Source organism: Canis lupus, chromosome 29, assembly GCF_011100685.1.
Source record: "Canis lupus familiaris isolate Mischka breed German Shepherd chromosome 29, alternate assembly UU_Cfam_GSD_1.0, whole genome shotgun sequence".
Lineage (NCBI taxonomy): Eukaryota > Metazoa > Chordata > Mammalia > Carnivora > Canidae > Canis > Canis lupus.
In genome coordinates, this window is record NC_049250.1 from 41,673,798 (window position 1) to 41,693,653 (window position 19,856).

A 19,856-nucleotide genomic window follows, 5' to 3' on the forward strand; every position below is an offset into this window, starting at 1 on the left:
GTCCCAGGTGCTCGGTCAAGTAAACCATTTCTTTAAAAGCTGCTTGGCCAATCTTTTTTTTTTCTTTTTGGTCTTTCCCCCCATTTGGTTAAAAAGTTTGGTGGAGAACCATTCCTTTATGGGACTCAGTGGTTGAGCATCAACCTTTGACCCAGGGCGTGACCCCGGGATCCCAGGATCGAATCCCACGTCGGGCTCCCTGCACTGAGCCTGCTTCTCCCTCTGCCTGAGTCTCCGCCTCTCTCTCTCTCTCTGTCTCTCATGAATAAATAAATAAAATCTTAAAAAATAAATGTAGAAGAAGAATTGCTTTATATAACAAAAAAGGAATATGGAGCCTGGGGCCCTGAGTCTTGGGCAGAATCAGGGTGTTTTTTGCAACCGATAATCGGGAATGTGAATAAGCGCCTGGGCGTCCTGGGCAGCTGCCCCCGTGGCCTGGCACCAGGTGCAGAACAGCTTGGCTCTCCCTGACATCAGTGGTCTTATCACCTGCGTCTTTATCCCCGCACTTTCTTGCCTGCTTTTATCGAGGTAAGTGCAGACACCCTTTCAGTCTTTGAGGTCTTGGAACTGCCAACAAATGGCGTCTTCAATGAAAAAGTCCCGTCCTCGACGACGAGGTGAGCCCTGTGTGGCCCAGGGGCCTTCTGGAACCAGCAGGAGGGGCGGAGTGAGAGGCTCCCCTAGGACCAGGGTAGGAGAAGCAGGAGCCACGTGTAGGACCTCAGGGGGCTCGCTTGGTCGTCAGCCCTACGGGCGCGTGGGGCACGGGCTCCGAGGTCGGGGGTCCTCCACCCGTGGGACTGAGCGGGAAGGGAAACCGCGCACCCCGGACCTGGCGTTGACGGACGCAGCTTCCCGGCCTCAGACGCCCCGGAGCAGAGCAGCGCAGGAGGATCCAGCCCCGGGAAGCTTGTCGCGGGGAGTCTTGCCGGCGAATGTCCACTTTGCCGGACCTTTAGCTGCCGTGACCTCCAAGGACAGGGACGGGGACGGGCTCGGGCACCGTTGCGTCGTCCCGTGACACTGCTCTGAAGCGCGAAGGGCCTTCCGTTGCTGCTTATCACTCCCACGCCTGCGCCGGCACGCTCCGTGCTCCGTGTTCTTGCTTTGGGTGCACACGTACGCGCCCTCTGGTCCTTGTTCGAATGCGTGAGCCGTTGAACTTCTGAAAACAAACTTACGTGCAGAAGCCGGTCCCTGGTTATTAGTGGCTGTGACTCGCTGGCTTTGTGTCCTCCGTGCGCTTAGCACCACGGATGTGCATCAAAATGCAATGTTAGCGGCCGCCGGCGGGGCTCAGGCCGTGACCCCAGGGTCCCGGGATCCAGTCCTGCATCGGGCTCCCTGCATGGAGCCTGCTTCTCCCTCTGCCTGGGTCTCTGCCTCTCTCTCTCTGTGTCTCTCATGAATAAATAAATAAAATATTTTTTTAAAAAAAAGATAAAAAAATGCAATGATAGTGTCGCTTAGGAGAGAAGCCACTCCTAAGCCACCACCCTCACCAATGCACCCTCTTTGTTTTTTATTTAATTTTTAAAGTAGGCTCCCTGCAGGGCTTGGTTCCCAACCCGGGGCCTGAGCTCACGACCCTGAGACCAGGACCTGAGCTGCCCGGGCCACCCCGGCTCCCCAGAGCTCTGTTCATTTTCCGTTCCCCTGTCACTATTTGGCCAGATGATAGGAAATTTTAATAAGGTCGTAATATTGGGGAAAATTAAAACAATATATGCTTTTTACATTTATTTATTTATTTTTAAGATTTTATTTATTTATTCATGAGAGGCAGAGACCCAGGCAGAGGGAGAAGGAGGCTCCATGCAGGGATCCCGACACAGGACTTGATCCTGGGACCCTGGGGTCACGCTCTGGGCCGAAGGCAAATGCTCACCCATGAGCCCCCGGGGTGTCCCTGCTTTTTACATCTAACGTGTTGTCTAAACATTTTTCTTGCTGCTCCGTGGGACGTGGTTTCCAGTGGCTACGTTGAGAAAGCGGATTGATGACCCTAATTTACGGAGCTGCCCCCTTCCCCCGCCCCGTAGTTGTCTCGGTGAGTCTGCGTTCCCGTAGTAGGGGACCCCTAACGCCCTCCTGGTTAGCATTTCCTTAGGATGATTCCTGAGCAATGTGGGGTCCGGTCCGTCTCCTCCGCACCTGGAGCCGAGCGCTTCCCCGCAGGGCCCGTGCCCAGTGCTGCTGGGGGCAGCCCCTGGGTGGTCGGAGCACCTCTCCCGTGTCCGTGTTAGCGCCAGACTCGGCGCTGGGCGAGCCCCATGGGGTAGAGGCTTGCCTGGAAAGCCCGTCCGTCGGCGGCCCGAGCTCAGCCCGCGGGTCGCAGGCCTGTTCGCCGGCCTCGCCGGAGCCTGGGAGGGTGTGGGCTGCCCTTTGGGTGTAGGGTCCCCCGTCCTCCCGGACCAGAGGCTGCCTGTGGCCTCCGTCAGCCCCCGTGGACGATGGGCGCCGTGTCCGTGTCGGTGCCGCGGGGCCTCGAGGCGCGACCGTGGAAAACCCGTAGAGCGAGGAATTGACTCTGAACCGGAGCCCGTGGGCTTCTTGCGTGCGGCTGGGAGCCCGTCCCATTAGGGTAGTTTTCACAAAACACTTCTGAATAAGAAATAAATTCCAGTTCTCCCCCCCCCCCCCCCACTCCTGCCAACCTCCACCTGGAAACAGAATCTCGTTATTTCGGTTAGAACATGAATACTGACCCTCCCCAGCGCCCGGGACTCTCCGGGTCAGGCCCGCACGGCTTCTATTTTTACCCCAGTCTAAACTGCGGCCCTGCGGATAACAAAATAAATACTGGAATATTCTGGTCTGGGAGGGGGAGAGGCAGCCACGCCTGTAATAACATGGCTGCAGACCTCTTGCTTTCCCTCTGTTTGATATTCCAAAAAAGGAAGAAAGCACAACTTGGAGCACATCTGTAAGTAATGAACATTTTCCTTTTGTGTGTCATGCATATTCAACGTAATCCCACTCGGCGTCCCAGGCATCGCTTTAGCGGACGCTGCTGCTGCTGCTGCGTGGAGCCGAGCCCTTGTTGCCAGCACTCAATTCAGGACAAAGGTTCTTCCCTCCTTCCCCCTCCCCGGATTAGGAATCTGAGCCCTTTGCCACAAACAGGAGTAGGAATCTGTAGGTGTGTGAATTAAAATTTAAAAAAAAATGAATCAAAATAAAAACTTAAAAACTTTAAAAAAATGAATTAAAATAAAAACTTAATAAAAACTTTAAAAAATGAATTAAAATAAAAACTTTAAATGAGAACTTTAAAAAAATGAATTAAAATAAAAACTTAAAAACTTAAACAAAATGAATTAAAATAAGAACTTCAAAAAATGAATTAAAATAAAAACTTAAAAACTTAAAATGAATTAAAATAAAAACTTTAAAAAAACGAATTAAAATAAAAACTTAAAAACTTAAACAAAATGAATTAAAATAAGAACTTTAAAAAAATGAATTAAAATAAAAACTTAAAAACTTAAACAAAATGAATTAAAATAAAAACTTAAAAAAAAAACGAATTGAAATAAAAACTTAAAAACTTAAACGAAATGAATTAAAATAAAAACTTTAAAAAATGAATTAAAATAAAAACTTAAAAACTTAAAATGAATTAAAATAAAAACTTTAAAAAAATGAATTAAAAACTTAAAATGAAAACTTTAAAAAAAGTGAATTAAAATAAAAACTTAAATAAAAACAAACAAAACCCAGAAACTCTCGGTGTGTCCCGCTCCCCCGGCCCCTCCCCGGCCTCCCTCCCGTCTCTTCACTTCCTTGGTGCCGGAGAGGAGGACTGCTTTCCGTTTGGCATCAGCAGTAAGCCAATTTCAGGAAGAGTGCTTTTTAAAAGACAAAGTGGGGAAAAAAAAAAAAAGAAAAGACAAAGTGATTGAATTTTGTAATTCGGATGAGCCACTTTCAGTTGTTTTTCTGTGCGTGTGCGTGTGTGTGTCTTAAACCAAGAGGAGAGTAACTCGGTGTTAGTTTCCAAATGCTCTTTGGCCAATTAAACGTCCCCCGAAGGCGAAGACGGACGCTGTGGCTCATCCGAGGCCTCCTTAAGGAGCTGATGCTTCCTTTGAAGGCTGGTCCCTGCCCTTTTTTTTATTTTTATGAATTGAAGAAGGTTCGTGGGAACCCTGCGTCGAGCAAGTCTGCTGGCACCATTGTTTCCAACAGCGTTTGCTCCCCTGGTGTCCCTGTCCCACTTTGGTAGTTTTTGCGGTATTTCAAACGTTTTGTTATTTTTTTTTAAATTTTTATTTACTTATGATAGTCACACAGAGAGAGAGAGAGGCAGAGACACAGGCAGAGGGAGAAGCAGGCTCCATGCAGGGAGCCCGATGTGGGACTCGATGTGGGACTCAATCCCGGGTCTCCAGGATCACGCCCTGGGCTGAAGGCGGCGCTAACCGCTGAGCCACCCGGGCTGCCCTAAAAATAAGCAAATCTTAAGAAAGCTAAAGGCTTTTATTAATTTTTTTATTTTTTGTAGATTTATACATTTTCTTTCACGTGCGACCTTACCGCTGACCTAGGCTTTGTCTGTGTGTTACGTACGGGATGGCCGAGTAGGCCTGGGACGCGATTGGATGCGGTAGTTAGGGTCAGCCGGTAGCCCCTCAGAATAAGTGCTCGTCAATACGACACTGTTTGCCTACGAGCTCACGTCCCCGGCCAACGTCACGACGTATTCAAGGACAACAGTTTCTTTTCCCGCCGAGAAACGTGGGTTCTTTCCGCCTGTTACGTCTTTGGTTGGGATGGGACCCCGGATAGAGGCTAAGGCGTTGCTGAATGGATGGCCGTGACCGCCGGCGTCCTTCGTGCAGGGGGCTCCGGGCACGTGAGGCAGAGGGGGCAGCGCTAACCTAGACCCCCAGCTCTTAAGCTTCGGGTGTTTCTCCTACTCTCGGTGCCGAGGATGCAGGTTCTGGAAGACGTTATAGGTATCCCGGGGAGCTTGTCCGCTTGCAAGTGCGGGATCAAGCGTGTCCGCGTGGCCCTGTTGTGCTTCTCCATGGGGGACCTTTATTGTGATGGGGGGATGCAGCACCGGGGAGGCCAGCCAGGGAGGAGGTGGCACGGCCAGCACACGTATCGGGGTCCACGCATGCCTGAATGCTGCTCCCCACGCCCGAGCTGCGGGTCTTTGGGCAGGAGCCTGAGCTCCGTGGTCGGCAGGGGAGCCCGTGGAGGTGGCCGAAGGTGCCCGTGCTCGTGAAGCCCTCGGCACAGGATGCCGGGCGCCTAAGCACCCCGCAGCGGCTGCAGCTGATCCTCGAGCCCGGCCCGAGCAGCGCCAGTAGCTTCCTGTTCTGGGGCCATCGCAGCGCCGCGGGAACGGCCCAGAACGCGGGCCCCAGAGCTCCGGGCGCAAGCTTGGCCGGATGCTGGGAAGCCACCTGGGCTCTGCTTCTTCACCTTCAAGATCACTAGGTGATCCGGATGCCTGTGAGGCCCAGTCAGGCTCTGAGGGAAACAAGCCCGTGGGCTCCCCCGGGGCCGGAGTCGGCGAGCTCGCGGGAAGGACACGTACGGCGTCTCCGGGCAACTGCGCGGAGGGGCCTTGCAGCTGCTTATTACTCGTGGACGGTGGACGGTGGCCACTCACGGGTTAGGACGTCACCTCTGGATGGGACGCCCGGGGCTCGGCGGTTGGGCGCCTGCCTTTGGCCCAGGCCGTGACCCCCGGGTCCCGGGATCGAGTCCCGCGTCGGGCTCCCTGCATGGAGCCTGCTTCTCCCTCTGCCTGGGTCTCTGCCTCTCTCTCTGGGTCTCTCAATAATTAAATAAAATCTTAAAAAAAAAACAAAAAACGAAGTCATGTCTGGAAGGAGCAGCTCAGGGTACAGGCAGCGTGGCGCGCCGTAATCGCCATAAAGCCAGCAGCCGTGTGAGTCGCGATCAGGCCTCGATGCGGCTTCACCCTCGAGCTACGCGCCTCATCCGGGTGTTCACGGTGGGATGTTAGGCCGCGGGAATATTTTATCTTCGCATCCAGAGGCTAATTGTCTGGAGGTCCGTTACAGGGATGTCTCGTGTCCGTAAATAGGTTTTCTACGCTCCGACGTTGTTATTAACCTGCGTGGAACCCGTGATGCGGATTTACCACCTGCTGCTCTGGGCTTCAGTTATCTCGGCCACGGGGCTGGGTCGCTGGCGCTGGTGTGAGGCCGTTGGGGGACGTTTGTCTGGGAGATAAGGCGGCGAATCCTTCCAGGAAGACCTCGGGTTTCTAAGTCACCGGTTTCCATGCCAGCAGCTTGAAACTCATTTTTTTTAAAGATTTTATTTATGTATTCATGAGAGAGAGCGAGAGAGAGGCAGAGACACGGGCAGAGGGAGAAGCAGGCTCCATGCAGGGAGCCCGATGCGGGACTCGATCTCGGGACCCCGGGGTCACGCCCTAGGCCGAGGGCAGACGCTCAGCATCCAGGCCCCCCTGGGCACCCCGGGGTTTGCTGGTTCCCCCGTGAGGGAGCCTCACGAAGGCGGAGCGACGGCGAGAATGCCCACGCGGCCTTACAGCCGGGACGGGGGCCCCGGGCTGGGACGTGCTCGTCCATGTCACGGAGCAGGCCCTGGCAGGTGCTCGGCCCCCGAGCTGCTTCGTTGCAGGTTAGGCCACGGCCTCCGTGGGGGGCGGTGACACGGTCGGCCTGTGGCTCATCCGCGTCGCCGGGCCCTCTCGAGCGGAGGCGGGGGCCGCGGGTCCAGAGGGCAGAGGGCGGCCGGCGTGCTGCGGCCGGAGCAGGAAGCCGCTGAGCCTGTGTCCTCGCCTCTCGCCATCCTGAATCCCTTCTCGTTGTGTCTTGCAGAGGGCGGAGCTGACCTCCGACAAGGACATGTACCTGGACAACAGCTCCGTTGAGGAAGCCTCGGGAGTGTATCCCATCGACGACGATGACTACGCCTCCGCTTCAGGCTCGGGTAAGGCCGCCGGGCCCAGCCGGGGACTCAGCCTTGGCCTCCCGCCGGTGCGCACGCCCGCCCGCCGCCTCTTCGGCTCTGGGGTCCACGTCTTGACGAGGCCGAGGCCCCGTTTCCTTCTTCGTGGAGTGGAAGGTCCTCACGGTCTCGCCGTCACGGGGGCCGTCGTGAGGGTCCGAGGGGTCGGCAGGCCGCCAGCCCGGCGAGTGTCCGTAGCTTGGCAGGCAGTCGGCGTCCCGTCGAGGCGAGTCGATCGGTCGTGAAGGCTTCAGGGTGGCGCACGTGGGGCTCCCCAAACGCCGCGTCGCCCGACCATCGCCCTGTGCCGAGGCCGCGGGGCGGGACCGAGGGGGCCGTGCTCGTTCCTCAGGAGTCGGAGGGAGGACGGGCCAGCACGTGGGGCGGCGGCGGCGGCGGCTCCGTTGGCTCAGCCGCGCCGCAGGAGACAGCACCGAGGGGCAGGGCCTGACGGCCGCCGCCGCCCCTCACCCGGGGTCCTGCAGGACGGCAGCTCCGGCGGGCGGCCGGGCTCCCCCAAGGGCCCTCCTGCGTCGACGGCGAGCTCGGCTCCTCCTGCAGCGGGCCAGCCGTCGGCTCACGGGGGCAGCCGCCCCAAGAAAGCGAGCAGGGGTGTGCGCAGCCTTGTGCACACGGGGCCTCGGACCCAGGAGGCCCAGACTCTGCGCCTTAATGAGGGGATGAGCGCGGCCCCGTCCGGGTCACGGGGGTGTGGACCAGGGCGTGGGGAGTAGCCGAGTCCAGCCCGTGGGCCTCCTGCCGTACGTGGGGACTGCTTCATCTGCAGCAGGAGCTCCCCCCCGCCCCGGCCCCGAAGCTGGAGGGGAGGAAGTACTAACAACCGAGTCAGAAACTCGTGGTCGGCAGGAGACTGAGAGGGTTTCACCCGGGACCTGCTTTGCTTCGCGTTTGCACCGTAGGTTCGGCAGGTGGTGCAGGTGGGGCTCAGTGTAGTCCTCAGGCCGGCCGGGGCTTCGGAAGGACCCGGAGCAAACTACCATCAGTTGTAGGGTAGGGGCCTGCCTACGTGGGGTGGGCGGTTTAAGTCGGAAAACAGCACGTCCGAGCGACGAGGGAGGTGGTGGCTGAGGAACACGGCGAGCCCACGGCGCGCGGAGCCTCACACCAGCCCTGGGTGTCCCCGGGGACCGATGCGCGCCGCCCACGCAGGTCGGGTGAGACTCGTCCGCCGTCGCCCGCAACGCTGTTCAGTATTCTGTTCTCACCCGCGGCACCTCTTTTTTGCCTTCAGCATCTCAAAAGTGCTTTGTAACCACCTTCGAAATGCCCCGGGAGGTAACAAACACGGAGCCCTTTGTTCCCCATTTCACGGATCTTAGATTCCAAGAGCTGTTAGGTCTGCAGACGTGTCCAGGTCATGTTCCTGCCTCCGGCCACGATTGCCCGGAAGCTCAACGGGAAGAGAGCAGGTGCACGGTCCTGTTTCCCTGGCAGCCGCGCAGGTGACGGGAGCTTCGGGGAGGCCGTCAGAAGTCCCGACCCCGCTGATCACAGACGTGGAGCTAAGAAGGCTTCGTGTCGATGCACGTGGACCGTTGCCTTGGCTCCGGCCCTGGGCAGATCATTGCTACAAAGGGCGTCGTGCTGGACTTTGGAAACGCCTTTGCCCTGCTTGAAGGTCTATTGATTTGCAGCTTAAAGGTGGTCGACGCTGTAGCTAGAACCTGTAAAGCCCCCACGGAGCGTCAGGCGCCGTCATAGCCTCCCAGCATCTCTGTAGGGACAGGCTCTTACCGTCTCCAGCTCTTTTTTTTAAATATTTTATTTATTCATGAGGAACACACAGAGAGAGAGAGGCAGAGACCCAGGCAGAGGGAGAAGCAGGCTCCATGCAGGGAGCCCGACGTGGGACTCGATCCCGGGACCCCGGGGTCACGCCCTGGCTGAAGGCAGATGCTCCACCGCTGAGCCCCCCAGGCCGCCCGCATCTCCAGTTTTGACGTGGGCGAGCCCAAGGCGCAGAGAGGTGCAGTGATTTGCTTCAGCTCGGAGTAGTGCAGCTGGCCGGGGCTGGAGAGCTGGGCTGGAGGGGTGTCCCTGTCTCTCCCCGTTGACCTGCCCCCTACGTCCTGATGGGCTCCTCTAGAATTACCCACCCCCGCCTCCTAGCTGATGCCCATCCCAGCTGGAAACGGAGGTGCCCCAGGACCTTGGCCGGCGTTCCCTTCGTCCGCACCGCATCCTAGCTGTCTAGTGGAAGAGCACGTGGGCCAGAGGAGCACGGCCAGAGGCCTGGAGGGTACTGAGGAGACGGGGCCGTGCTCTCTGTGCGGCTCAGGAATGGGCGTCCGTGCACGTGAACGCTCCAGCCGTTTGCTGAAATATCTCACAGGCGTTCGCCGGGTGCAGACCTGATGCTGTATGTTCCGGGGACACAGAGATGAGAAGCACTTGGTCTCTGTCGTCGAGGAACCAAGAGTCTGAGGGAAACGTAGAGATCAGAAATAATCGTTGTAACACGGGTCCGAGAGACAGAACATCGGGCGGTGCTGTCCCGCGGAAATCTGAGTCACAGGAAGTCCTGGTTAAAGGTGGCAGATGGAACACGCACCGGTGCCCGCTGAACGGTCGACCCAGGGCTGGGTCCTGAAGTCACAAGGACACAGGAGACCGTAGAGGACGCAGACCCCGTGAGGCCTTGAAGGCCGGGGAGCAGGCGGCTTTGTCATGGGGAAGAGACGAGGACGTTGGTTCTGGGCGATGGAACGTGAGCGGCAGTTTCCCAGGTGGAAGTGGGCTCCGGGCTGCGGGCTCCAGGCTCCAGGCTGTGGGCTGTGGGCTTCAGGTTCTGGGCTGCGGGCCGCGGGCTCTGGGCTGCAGGCTCCAGGCTCCGGGCTGTGGGTTCTGGGCTGCAGGCCGCGGGCTCTGGGCTGCAGGCTCCAGGCTCCGGGCTGTGGGTTCTGGGCTGCAGGCCGCGGGCTCTGGGCTGCAGGCTCCAGGCTCCGGGCTGTGGGTTCTGGGCTGCAGGTTCCAGGCCGCGGGCTCTGGGCTGCAGGCTCCAGGCTCCGGGCTATGGGTTCTGGGCTGCAGGCCGCGGGCTCTGGGCTGCAGGCTGCAGGCTCCAGGTTCTGGGCTATGGGCTGCTGGTTCCAGGCTGTGGGTTCTGGGCTGCAGGTTCCAGGCTGTGGGCTCTGGGCTGCAGGCTCCTGGCTCCGGGTTCCAGGCTGTGGGCTGCAGGTTCTGGGCTGCGGGCTGTGGGCTGTGGGCTCTGGGTTCCAGGCTGTGGGCTGCGGGTTCTGGGCTGCGGTTCCAGGCAGCAGGCTGTGAGCTCCGGGCTGCGGGCTCTGGGCTGTGGGCCCCAAGCTGTGGGCTCCAGGCTGCAGGTTTCTGGCTCTGGGCTCCAGGTTCTGGGCTGCGGGCTGCGAGCTCTGAGCTGCGGGCTCCAGGCTGCGGGCTCCAAGCTATGGGCTCTGGGCTGCAGGCTCCTGGCTCCGGGCTCCAGGCTACGGGTTCCAGGCTGCAGGCTGCAGGCTCCAGGTTCTGGGCTATGGGCTGCAGGTTCTGGGCTACAGGCTGTGGGGTGCAGGTTCTGGGCTGTGGGCTGTGGGCTCTGGGTTCTAGACTGTGGGGTCCAGGCTGCGGGCTATGGGCTGCGGGTTCTGGGCTACGGTTCCAGGCAGTGGGCTGTGGGCTCTGGGTTCCAGGCTGCGGGTCCCAACTCCCAGGTGGGATGCCTCAGGCCAGAGGGGACAGCGAGCTCCTCCAAGTCAGGGCTGCCGAGATGTGATCACAGGCTCCCAGGCCCCTGGTTGGGCGGGGGTGGGGGGGGGGGCACAGTCTATCTTAATAAAGATGGTTGTCACTGCAGTAGAGGAAGCACCCGGGCAGGTCGCTCCTCCGTCTCTGATGGACGACGACGCGCTGGCTGGAGGGGATCTTTGACTTTATCAAGTCCCTCCTGCCTCACAGCAGATTCCCTACCTCGATGACTCGTATGAGCGACTGTTGAGAGCAAAGAGGGTCGTGAGGCCCCTTAATGGAACGGGTTTCCATCGGCACGGACAGACACTTTTTTTTTTTTTGGAAGGAAATGATTCATTGCAGGAACAAATCAAGCGTATTATCTGATTTTGCCAGAAAATACAAAAGAGCGTGTGTTTCCGGAGCCGTCGTTATCGGTGGCGTGTTTACACACGGCTTCAGGCGTCCAGCGCTCCCAGTACGTGTCCTGCTCAGACCCCTGAGCGCCGCTTACTCCCCCCGTTTTACGCATGAAGACACGAGGACGCAAGGCTTCCTGGCCCAGGGTCACGCAGAACCAGGACTGGAGGCGTTTCCAAGGCCAAATCCCGTATTTATTTATATAAATAAATATATTTATATAACCAAATACGTGCTCCCACGTCCTCCGTACGTGACGAGCCTACATGCTAACGGGAAAGGAGGTAGTCGATGGAGTAAAACATCCTAAAACGAGGAGTCAAAAACAGGAGCCACGCAGCCAGAGCTCTTGCCGTTTCCAGCACATCGACGTTACGGGGCCGTGATTGTGTGAGGAGTTTGGAGGCACCTGCTGCTCGTTCTTGTCGAGGAAGCGGCCGCTTTGAGCTGCAGAGTCCCGAGTGAGAGTCGTCCCACGTCGGACGAATGATCGCCTTGCAGAGAACGCTGTAGTCGAACGTCGGAAATCCTCAAATGCTATTCTGACAAAAGTGCAAAAAAAAAAAGAAAAAAAAAAAGAAAGAAAGAAACTTGTGCCCGGGTGGCAGCTGGTGGTTGGTTGGTTGGTTGGTCAGTCACTGGGGGGATACGGGATCGGAGCCGGTCGGGCTGCGGGGTCGTCCGCAGGGGAGATGCCAATCAGCGTAGAGCCGGATCCGCGAGGACAGATGCGCGGTGCGTGCGGTGAGGGCAGGGAAGCACGCAGCAGAGGACGCGCTGTGGGCGGGAGGCGAGGCCGGGGCAGGACGTGGGGGTGACGCCCAAGGAGCGGGAAAGGCCGGCCAAGGGCTGGACCACGCAAGGCCGCGCTGAGACGTTTCATCTTTGTCTCAGGAGAAGTGGGATGCGGTGGTGATGGTTCGGGGCGACGGGGCCGCTGCGAGCTGGTGGACGCTGGCCTGTGGAGCGACGGCCGCGCGTGGACCCGGCTGGTGGCCCCGGAACCGGGGAAGCCGTCAGAGCAAAGACCTGTGCAGACACTAACATCAAGGGCGCCCGGCGGCCCGGGGCGTGACCCCGGGGTCCCGGGATCGAGTCCCGCGTCGGGCTCCCTGCATGGAGCCTGCTTCTCCCTCTGCCTGGGTCTCTGCCTCTCTCTCTGGGTCTCTCATTGATAAATAAATAAAATATTTATTTAAAAAAAAAAAGAAGGAAAATCAGTAGAACGTCGGTGATGGATTCAGGGTGGGGGGCCGGGGGGAGGAGGTCAGAGTTGCGGTTTATCGGGATGGAGAGTAAGAGGCCGCCGGCGGCACCCTGGGGACCCTGAAATCCTGCGTGGTCAGCAGGGAGGAGCCTGCGAGGGGGCCGGGAGCTGAGGGCCCGGGACGCGGACAGGACGGCAGAGCTCTCCAGGGCGGGGAGGACGGTACCCCAGACGGGGCCCTTGGGCGCGGCGGGGAGCCGGCGGGGGGGCGGGCGGCGGAGCCTCTGCTGCGTGGGGCCCGCGGCTCACCTCTGCTTGCTTGCTTCCAGGAGCTGACGAGGATGGAGAGAGCCCCGAGCCGACGGCGTCCCAGCCGCTCCCCAACGCAGGGCCCACGAGTGCCGTCCCCGCCGCGGAGGCCACGACGCTGAAGACCCGCGGGAAGGAGCCTGCCCAGACGGAGGTGCGTGCACGGGTGCCATGGGTGTCGCCGCTGCCCTTCGCCCTCCCTGGGGCGCCCACCCCGCTCCCCGTGCTGCGGGCGCACGTGGCCCTTCCGGGGCTCCGCGGTCACTCTGGCCGCCGCCCACCTGCTGCTTCCTCCTGTGAAGCCGATTCGCGTTGGAGAGCAGGCTCAGCCCCACCGCGCTTCGGCCCCGGCCTAGGGCTGCATGGCCAGGAGGCTGCGCGACCCCTCTCCCGGAGGCCGGAGTCCTGGCCGTGTGCAGGGGCTGTGCCCCTGCCCTGTGGAGGTGCACGCGGGTCCCCACCCCCTGGACGCCCCAGAGGCTGGCGTCACTGAGCTGCCTCTGCAGGCGTCCTCAGGGCTGGGGCTGCCGTCAGTGGCCCCCGACGCTGGCTCCTCCAGCGACCACCACGCGTGTGGTTACGTCTCAGTATGTTCGTGGTGACCGCGGACGGGCAGAGAGATCAGGTCCCCGCGCTGACGGCACAGCAACACCACCGGCTGCTGAAAACCCGCAGGCGGGAGGTTGGGGCCTCGTGATCCTCATATTGTAGTGGGTTGACCCCCCGCTCCTGGGCGAGCTGGCCAGGGTGGAAACTGCACCTGGGAGTCCAGAGAAGGGGTGCAGGGCCGGGCTCCGGGTCACGGCCTGGGGGGGAGGGGGAGGGGAGCGCGGGCCAGGTCATAGTCTGGCGGGGCGGGGAAGGGGAGCGCAGGCCGGGCTCCAGGTCACAGCCTGGGGGAGGGCAGGCCTCTGGGTCACGGCCTCGGGGTGGAGGGGGCTGTGTTGGGCTCCAGCTCACAGCCTGGGAGGGGCACAGGCCAGGCTCCGGGTCACAGCCCGGGAGGGGGGGGGGCGAGCCGGGCTCCAGGTCACGGCCTGGGGTGGGGGTTCGGGCCGGGCTCCAGGTCGGCTCGGTCCTCAGCGTGGATCTGCGCCCCCCCCGCCCCTCCCCACACTTGCTCACACTCCCTCACGCACCTTTTCCAAGCCAGCTCTCGCTCTCGGAGAAGGCCTGGGCCTCAGATCCTGCCTCTGGTCCACATTCTCCGCCCCTGAGCCATTCCTCACGGGTCCCTGAGAGGAATCGATGTGGGTGCAGCCGGCACGGCCCCGGGCCCCCCTGAGCATCCTGTGAGCCTCCCCTGAGCTGGGTTAGAGCCGCGGAGAGAGGCCCGCGGCCCGCCGGCCAGTGCGCGTGTGCAGGGCTCGAGGCCCTTGACGTCCGACCCATTTCCAAGGCGTCCCAGCAGCCAGACGTGGGAGCCGCAGATCTTTGACTTCCCGCAATCGTGGCTGGTGCCGTCGTCATTTCACGTTGCGCGTGTGTTTCCGGGGAGCCCGTACCGTGGACCAACAGCCCTGCTTCTGCACGGGAAGGCGTTTCCGTGTCAGGAACGAGGGCTCCGCCCAGAGCGCCTGGAAGTGTGTGCGCTGGGGGACTGTCCCCAGAAGGGATGCGGCCCCGTCTCCGTGGAGACCGCCCGTCCCCAACGCCCACAGACCCCGGAGACCCCGGAGTCGCAGGCTCGCTCCCGGCCACTGGATCAGAGGCGAAGTCGGGGGGAGCGGTCAGCCCGCACAGACGATCGTAGAGACTCAAAAAGATCTGGGGGGGAGGGAGGTCGCGTGAATCGTCATAACGACGACACGGATGCGTTCAACTCGGGGCCTCGTGTCGCGGTAGCTGCCATGTGCACCTTGCTCACCCCTGGAGCTCGCTTACCTTTGCCGTAGTCACAAACCTGAGTATCCACCTGGATGGGTTTTCTCTCCTTCCCTAACCTGTGGCAGCCGCACCCCGAGCAGGGAAGAGGGTGCTGGCTGAGGACCCGGGGAATCCGTCCCCTTGCTGCTGAGCTGTCTGTGCATCCTCCACGGCCCCGGTTAGTCATGGGGCTTCCACGGGACTCCAGGAAGGCAGCGAGGTGCTGCCAGAGGACTCCTCATTCCTGCTTCACTTTGGCGCATGAAGACCTGGGACGACCTTTCCTACTTTCCCGTCTCCATCGCGCAGATCGCAGAGGGCGGGCGCACGTTGGGGGCACGTTGTGCAGCAGTGACGTAATCCCTCGGTGGCCTCTGCTTTCCGTAAGTCGAGGCAGGTCGAGGTTGAAGGCGGCACAGGGTCTCGGGCAGCTCGGGGAGGTGTTGACGGACGTTCTTCATCAGCCTTGACTACATGAACGTCGCGTCTTTGGAGGCCTGCTGCTCCGTTCGCGGAGGCGGGGACCCTGGCTTCAGGTGGATCCACCGGGCCTCGCTGGTACGACCTTCCCGGACGAACCGGTGACTGTAAGGCGCTCCAGGAAGGGGTCATTTTATGTCTGTGACCCTCTAGACTTGAGGACCAGGCTGCCGTTTTGGATGAACCTTGGCCTTCGGAAAGCAGATGAGCCGCTTGAGCACAGCCTGGAGCCCCAGTGAGGGTGGACTTGGCTGTTTGTAGGAAGAGTGGAAGAGCCGGTGGGGACCGTCGTCTACGGGAATACGGAAGCCGGTCCCCAGGAACGTCGGGGTGGGAGCTGGGAGTTGCAGGAAGAGTGTGGGTATGATGTGATGAACACCCGAGCGGGGCGGTGGAAATGGGCGTCCAGGGAAGGCATTTGGGGCCCATGGAAGGCAAGCCGACAGGACCGGGGCGTGGAAAAATGTAGAATTTGAAGTGTGCTCCAGTAACCTCGGGGCCCGGAGTCGCTGGCACCGTTGACGGAAGTGGGAAAGAAGGTTGACGTTACTCCGCGGTCATCGCCAGGGGTTGGTGCCCCACAGGCTGCCGGGTGGTTGGGGTTCAGGCCGACGGGCCGTGAGCTGATGCGTGCGCTGTAGACCCGTGGGACGTGCGCTGTGTAGCCGGTGGACCAGGCTCCGAGGTGCGGGACAGCGGTAGGACGTGGCCAGGACCCCAGCGGGGCTGCTGGTGGGACCCAGGGCCCCGAAGCCCGAGCTCAGGGTGGCCCAGGCCATAGGAGCGGAGCGGTGGACGGGGCGTCCCCGAGGAAGTCCCGGGCTGCGGGAAGAGCCCTTGGGGAAGGGGAGCCTCCCCCGGAGCATGAGGAGAGCGAGGGCCGTGCCCTCGGGTTGGCAGAGCCGGGGAGAGCCGTAGCCCCCGAAACATCAGCTAAAACCACCTAATAACCGTCATTCGGAGCATTGTGCACTCACCACCGCCGCGTTGCCTGGACCCAAGACGGGTGCTACACGAACCCCACAAACCCCCGGGCGGATGTGGGTGCATCCAGGACCCCCGCATTGTTGGAGAAAAAAAAATGAACCTTGAGATAGACTTACCTGTTTCCTCTAATTTCCAGCGCATTAAAAAAAAAAAAACAAAAAACAAAAAAAAGATCTTTATCATCTTTTCCCTTTTCCCACCTCAGTCCCCTGAAGAAATCGGTGAGGACAAAGTCCGCCTCTCTGACTCCGAAAGGAAGGTGGACCCGTCCGACGAGGACGCAAACGTGTACACGGAGAAGCACTCGGACAACCTGTTTAAGCGAACGGAAGTCCTGGCGGGTGAGTAGCCCGGGGCCTGCAGGGTCTCCGGAGGCCTAGGCCGGGCCCCCGACCCCCCGACCCCCCGACCCCGCTGGGCGCAAGGAGGGGACACCTGGGACCTGGCTGGTCCCGAGCCACTGGGCAGCGAAGCTCATGCGTCCTGCTCCGGGTCATCCTCATATCACCATCGCCCCGGAATTTGGAAAAGTTCCCTAGCGGGGAGGGCAGTGGACGCGGGGACGCCCCGGGCACCAAGGAGGCCGTCTCTACGGGTCACTCACCTGATGGACGTATCCACCATGTGATCCAAAAGGGGAAGATTTGCGGGATTTAGGAACACGTAGTCCCGAAGGCCAAGCTGGGAAGGAAATGTTCTTGCTCCCCCCTAACCGCCCCCCCCCCCGCCCCCGCATGTACCTTACAAAACTGCAGCCACTTGCAGCCCGTCTTGGGTCTTCATTGAAAAAGCAATTAGTAGATTAGACTATGAAATGCAAGGAAACTAAAGAATGTTTTTAAGTATGGAATTAGGGCAGCCCGGGGGGCTCGGCGGTTTAGCGCCGCCTTCAGCCCAGGGCGTGACCCTGGAGACCCGGGATCGAGTCCCACGTCGGGCTCCCTGCCTGGAGCCTGCTTCTCCCTCTGCCTGGGTCTCTGCCTCTCTCTCTCCGTGTCTCATAAATAAATAAATAAAATTAAAAAATATATATAAAGTATGGAATTGGGCGAGGCCTTATGGAGGCTTTTGGCTGATACTATTATTATTACTAATCAAAGGAAGTATCGAGGCCTTCCCCGGGGAATGTCAGATTTGCATGATTACCTGGTCGGCTCCTCGAATCCAGTTTCTAAACGTGCCGGGAGGGTTTCCAAGCGGAGCCTTTTATGGAAAGTGTAAATAGATTGGGCTTGACCCAGTCGGTTCCTGCGGCCCTCGAATCCGTCCTAAGAGCGATCTCCCCGTTGGCCTGTTGCAGCTGTCATCGCTGGCGGCGTGATCGGCTTTCTCTTTGCGATTTTCCTTATCCTGCTGTTGGTGTATCGCATGAGGAAGAAGGACGAGGGGAGCTATGACCTTGGAGAACGCAAACCTTCCAGTGCTGCTTATCAGAAGGCCCCCACTAAGGAGTTTTACGCGTGAAACTCCCACCTAGTGTCTCTATTTATGAGATCACTGAACTTTTAAAAATAAAGCTTTTGCATAGAACAATGAAGATCTTTGTTTTTTGTTTTTTTCTGTTTTTTTTTTTTTTTTCATTAAAGAGCCATTGTGGCACTTTGATGATTAAAAAAAAAAAAAATCCAAATTGTATTTAAAGCTTTCCATGTATTTCTTTAGGACGACGTAAAATTAAAGCTTAACATCTGCGGTGTTCTGTGAATAGCAGTGGCAAAATATTATGTTATGAAAATCCTCTCTGTTCATGGAATCGGTTTGAACTTTCACGCGCAAATACAAAAAATGGTTGTTTTTATCCTACGGTTCGAAGATGAGAGCTGTTTAGTTTGCGTCCGCATGTCTCCGATCGACCTTGACCAACGTGGTCTTTGTTAATTTATCTGTTGTTCCCCTCTCCTCTGCTCTTCCCCCTTGTCCCCTTGAAAACGCAACAAGACGCTCTGCCTTTTGTAGCTGTTACGGTGCAATTTGTCTTTGGATAATTCAGATAATGGTAATTTAGTGTATATGTGATTTTCAAATATGTAAACTTTAACCTCCACTTTGTATAAATTTTTAAGTGTCAGACTATCCATTTTACACTTGCTTTGTTTTTCATTACCTGTAGCTTCAGGCAGATTTGCAACAGCAAATTAATGTGTAAAATTGGATTATTACCACGAAAACTGTTCAGTCGTAGCTGTCTAATCAGATCTTCTCTCGGGAGGATTTGATGCGAGTTACTGACGAGCCTCAGCAAACCCAAAGACGCTAACAGTATTTTGAGAAGTTGCTGCAGATTCCTTTGGCCGCTGTATTTGTTCATTTCTTGCAATTTGAAGGTACGAGTTAGGGGTTTAAGGGAAAAAAAAATCAGTTTCTGTTCTTAAAAATGCATTTAAGTTGTAAACGTCTTTTTAAGCCTTTGAAGTGCCTATGATTCTATGTAACTCGTCGCAGACTGGTGTTCATGAGAATATATATCGGTTTAAAAAAAAAAAGTTGGTATTTTATAAGCACAGACAATTCTAATGGTAACTTTTGTAGTCTTACGAATAGACATAAATTGTAATTTGGGAACATAAAAACTACTGAATAAATCACGTGGCCTAATGTTGAAAACGTCACTGTTCTAAATTCTGTACATTTCTCCATCAAATGTACATCCCCCCCCCCTGCCCCGTGCAAGTGACCACCTGCTCTCGAGGATGACGTGGGTTTGATTTCTGAGCGTTCCTCGGTGTCTGCTCAGTGAGGCTGTTTAGTACCAGGTTCGCCCCTGAATCGGCCAGAGGAGATCTGAGCGCGTCCTCCGGGGCGCGTTAGGGCGTAGGTTCGGGAAGACGCCAGGGCGCGCGGTGTGAAGGTCGCACCCTCTGTGGGGCGGCTCAGGGCAGCATTGGGACGGATGCCTGCTTTTGCAGACGCTCTTCCGAGTGTAAATCCCAAAGAACCGAAGGCCACGTGCCCGACGTGTCGCTGTCTAAGGTGGCGTCCCATAGACTGAAGACTGGTTTCCGCCTGGAAGCTGTGCCCCGGGTCTCTGGAGCTTACCCGAAGGCCCCGTAGGTGGGATGAGGCCGCGGGCACATACGGGGGGCCTCGCGGCCCGGGATGGGAATTGCTGGGAAGCAGGGGCGCCCGAGCGGAGAGGCAAGGCTGAGGGTGCCCTGCCTGGGCGTTTCCTTCCAACAACATTTCCTTGTCTGTTGTAGCCATAAATTTTGTTTTCCTGTGCGAGCCGCCAAAGGAGGAAGAGGACCGCAAAAAACAGCAACCCTTTCGATGCATAATGTACTTTCAATAAAGTGTGAATACTTCATTTAGAGAACGTTCCCTGGAATTGCCACATAACTCACCAAAAAAAAATAATAATAATTTAAGCGGCGCTCGGAGCGGTGTTTACTTAAGTTTTTTAATGGCCTTAATTCTCGAATTCCTGTTCCCATCACTTACAGAGTCGATCCACTTTGGGGTGATTAAAAGGAAGTTCTAGCACCTTCTAAAGTTGCACAATATCCCTCGATTACAGAGGTTAGGAATGTAGTGGGGTTTACCTCTAACTGTGCAAAGCATAGTGAAATTCAGTTCGTAGAATAACAACTGCTTGGGATATCCATGCCAAGAAAAGAACGTTTCTGGCAAATATTTTGTCACTGCTGTAAAGCAAAATATTTGTTAAAGTGCCAAAATAAAGTCTGTCATGCTGAAAGTTAAAAAAAAAAAAAATCATTGTATAGACTGACATCCAGTTTGCTTCAACTGTATGTTTTCTGCTTAGTTTTTATTTTTAAGATGCAGTAAATAGTACTATGAAGAGCATTAATGATTACCGAGTTTAGGAGAAATTTGGAAAAAAAATATAAACATTAAAGCCAATGTGAACATTTCCTGTTTCCTTAACCACATGTAAATGATTTCCTTTGTGTGAATA

The 19,856-nt window shown here is 57.5% G+C and overlaps 1 protein-coding gene across 1 annotated transcript in view; it reads left to right on the top strand.

The window, feature by feature from the left end:
* SDC2 (syndecan 2) overlaps window positions 1–19,355 on the top strand; it is a 92,405-nt gene extending 73,050 nt beyond the window's left edge. The window contains exons 3-6 of the mRNA XM_038579261.1: window positions 6,840–6,951; window positions 12,628–12,761; window positions 16,146–16,281; window positions 17,241–19,355. Coding sequence (XP_038435189.1) covers window positions 6,840–6,951; window positions 12,628–12,761; window positions 16,146–16,281; window positions 17,241–17,404 — 546 coding nt within the window. The 3' untranslated portion in view covers window positions 17,405–19,355. The remainder of the gene's footprint in view (window positions 1–6,839; window positions 6,952–12,627; window positions 12,762–16,145; window positions 16,282–17,240) is intronic.
* Window positions 19,356–19,856: the final 501 nt, after the last annotated feature.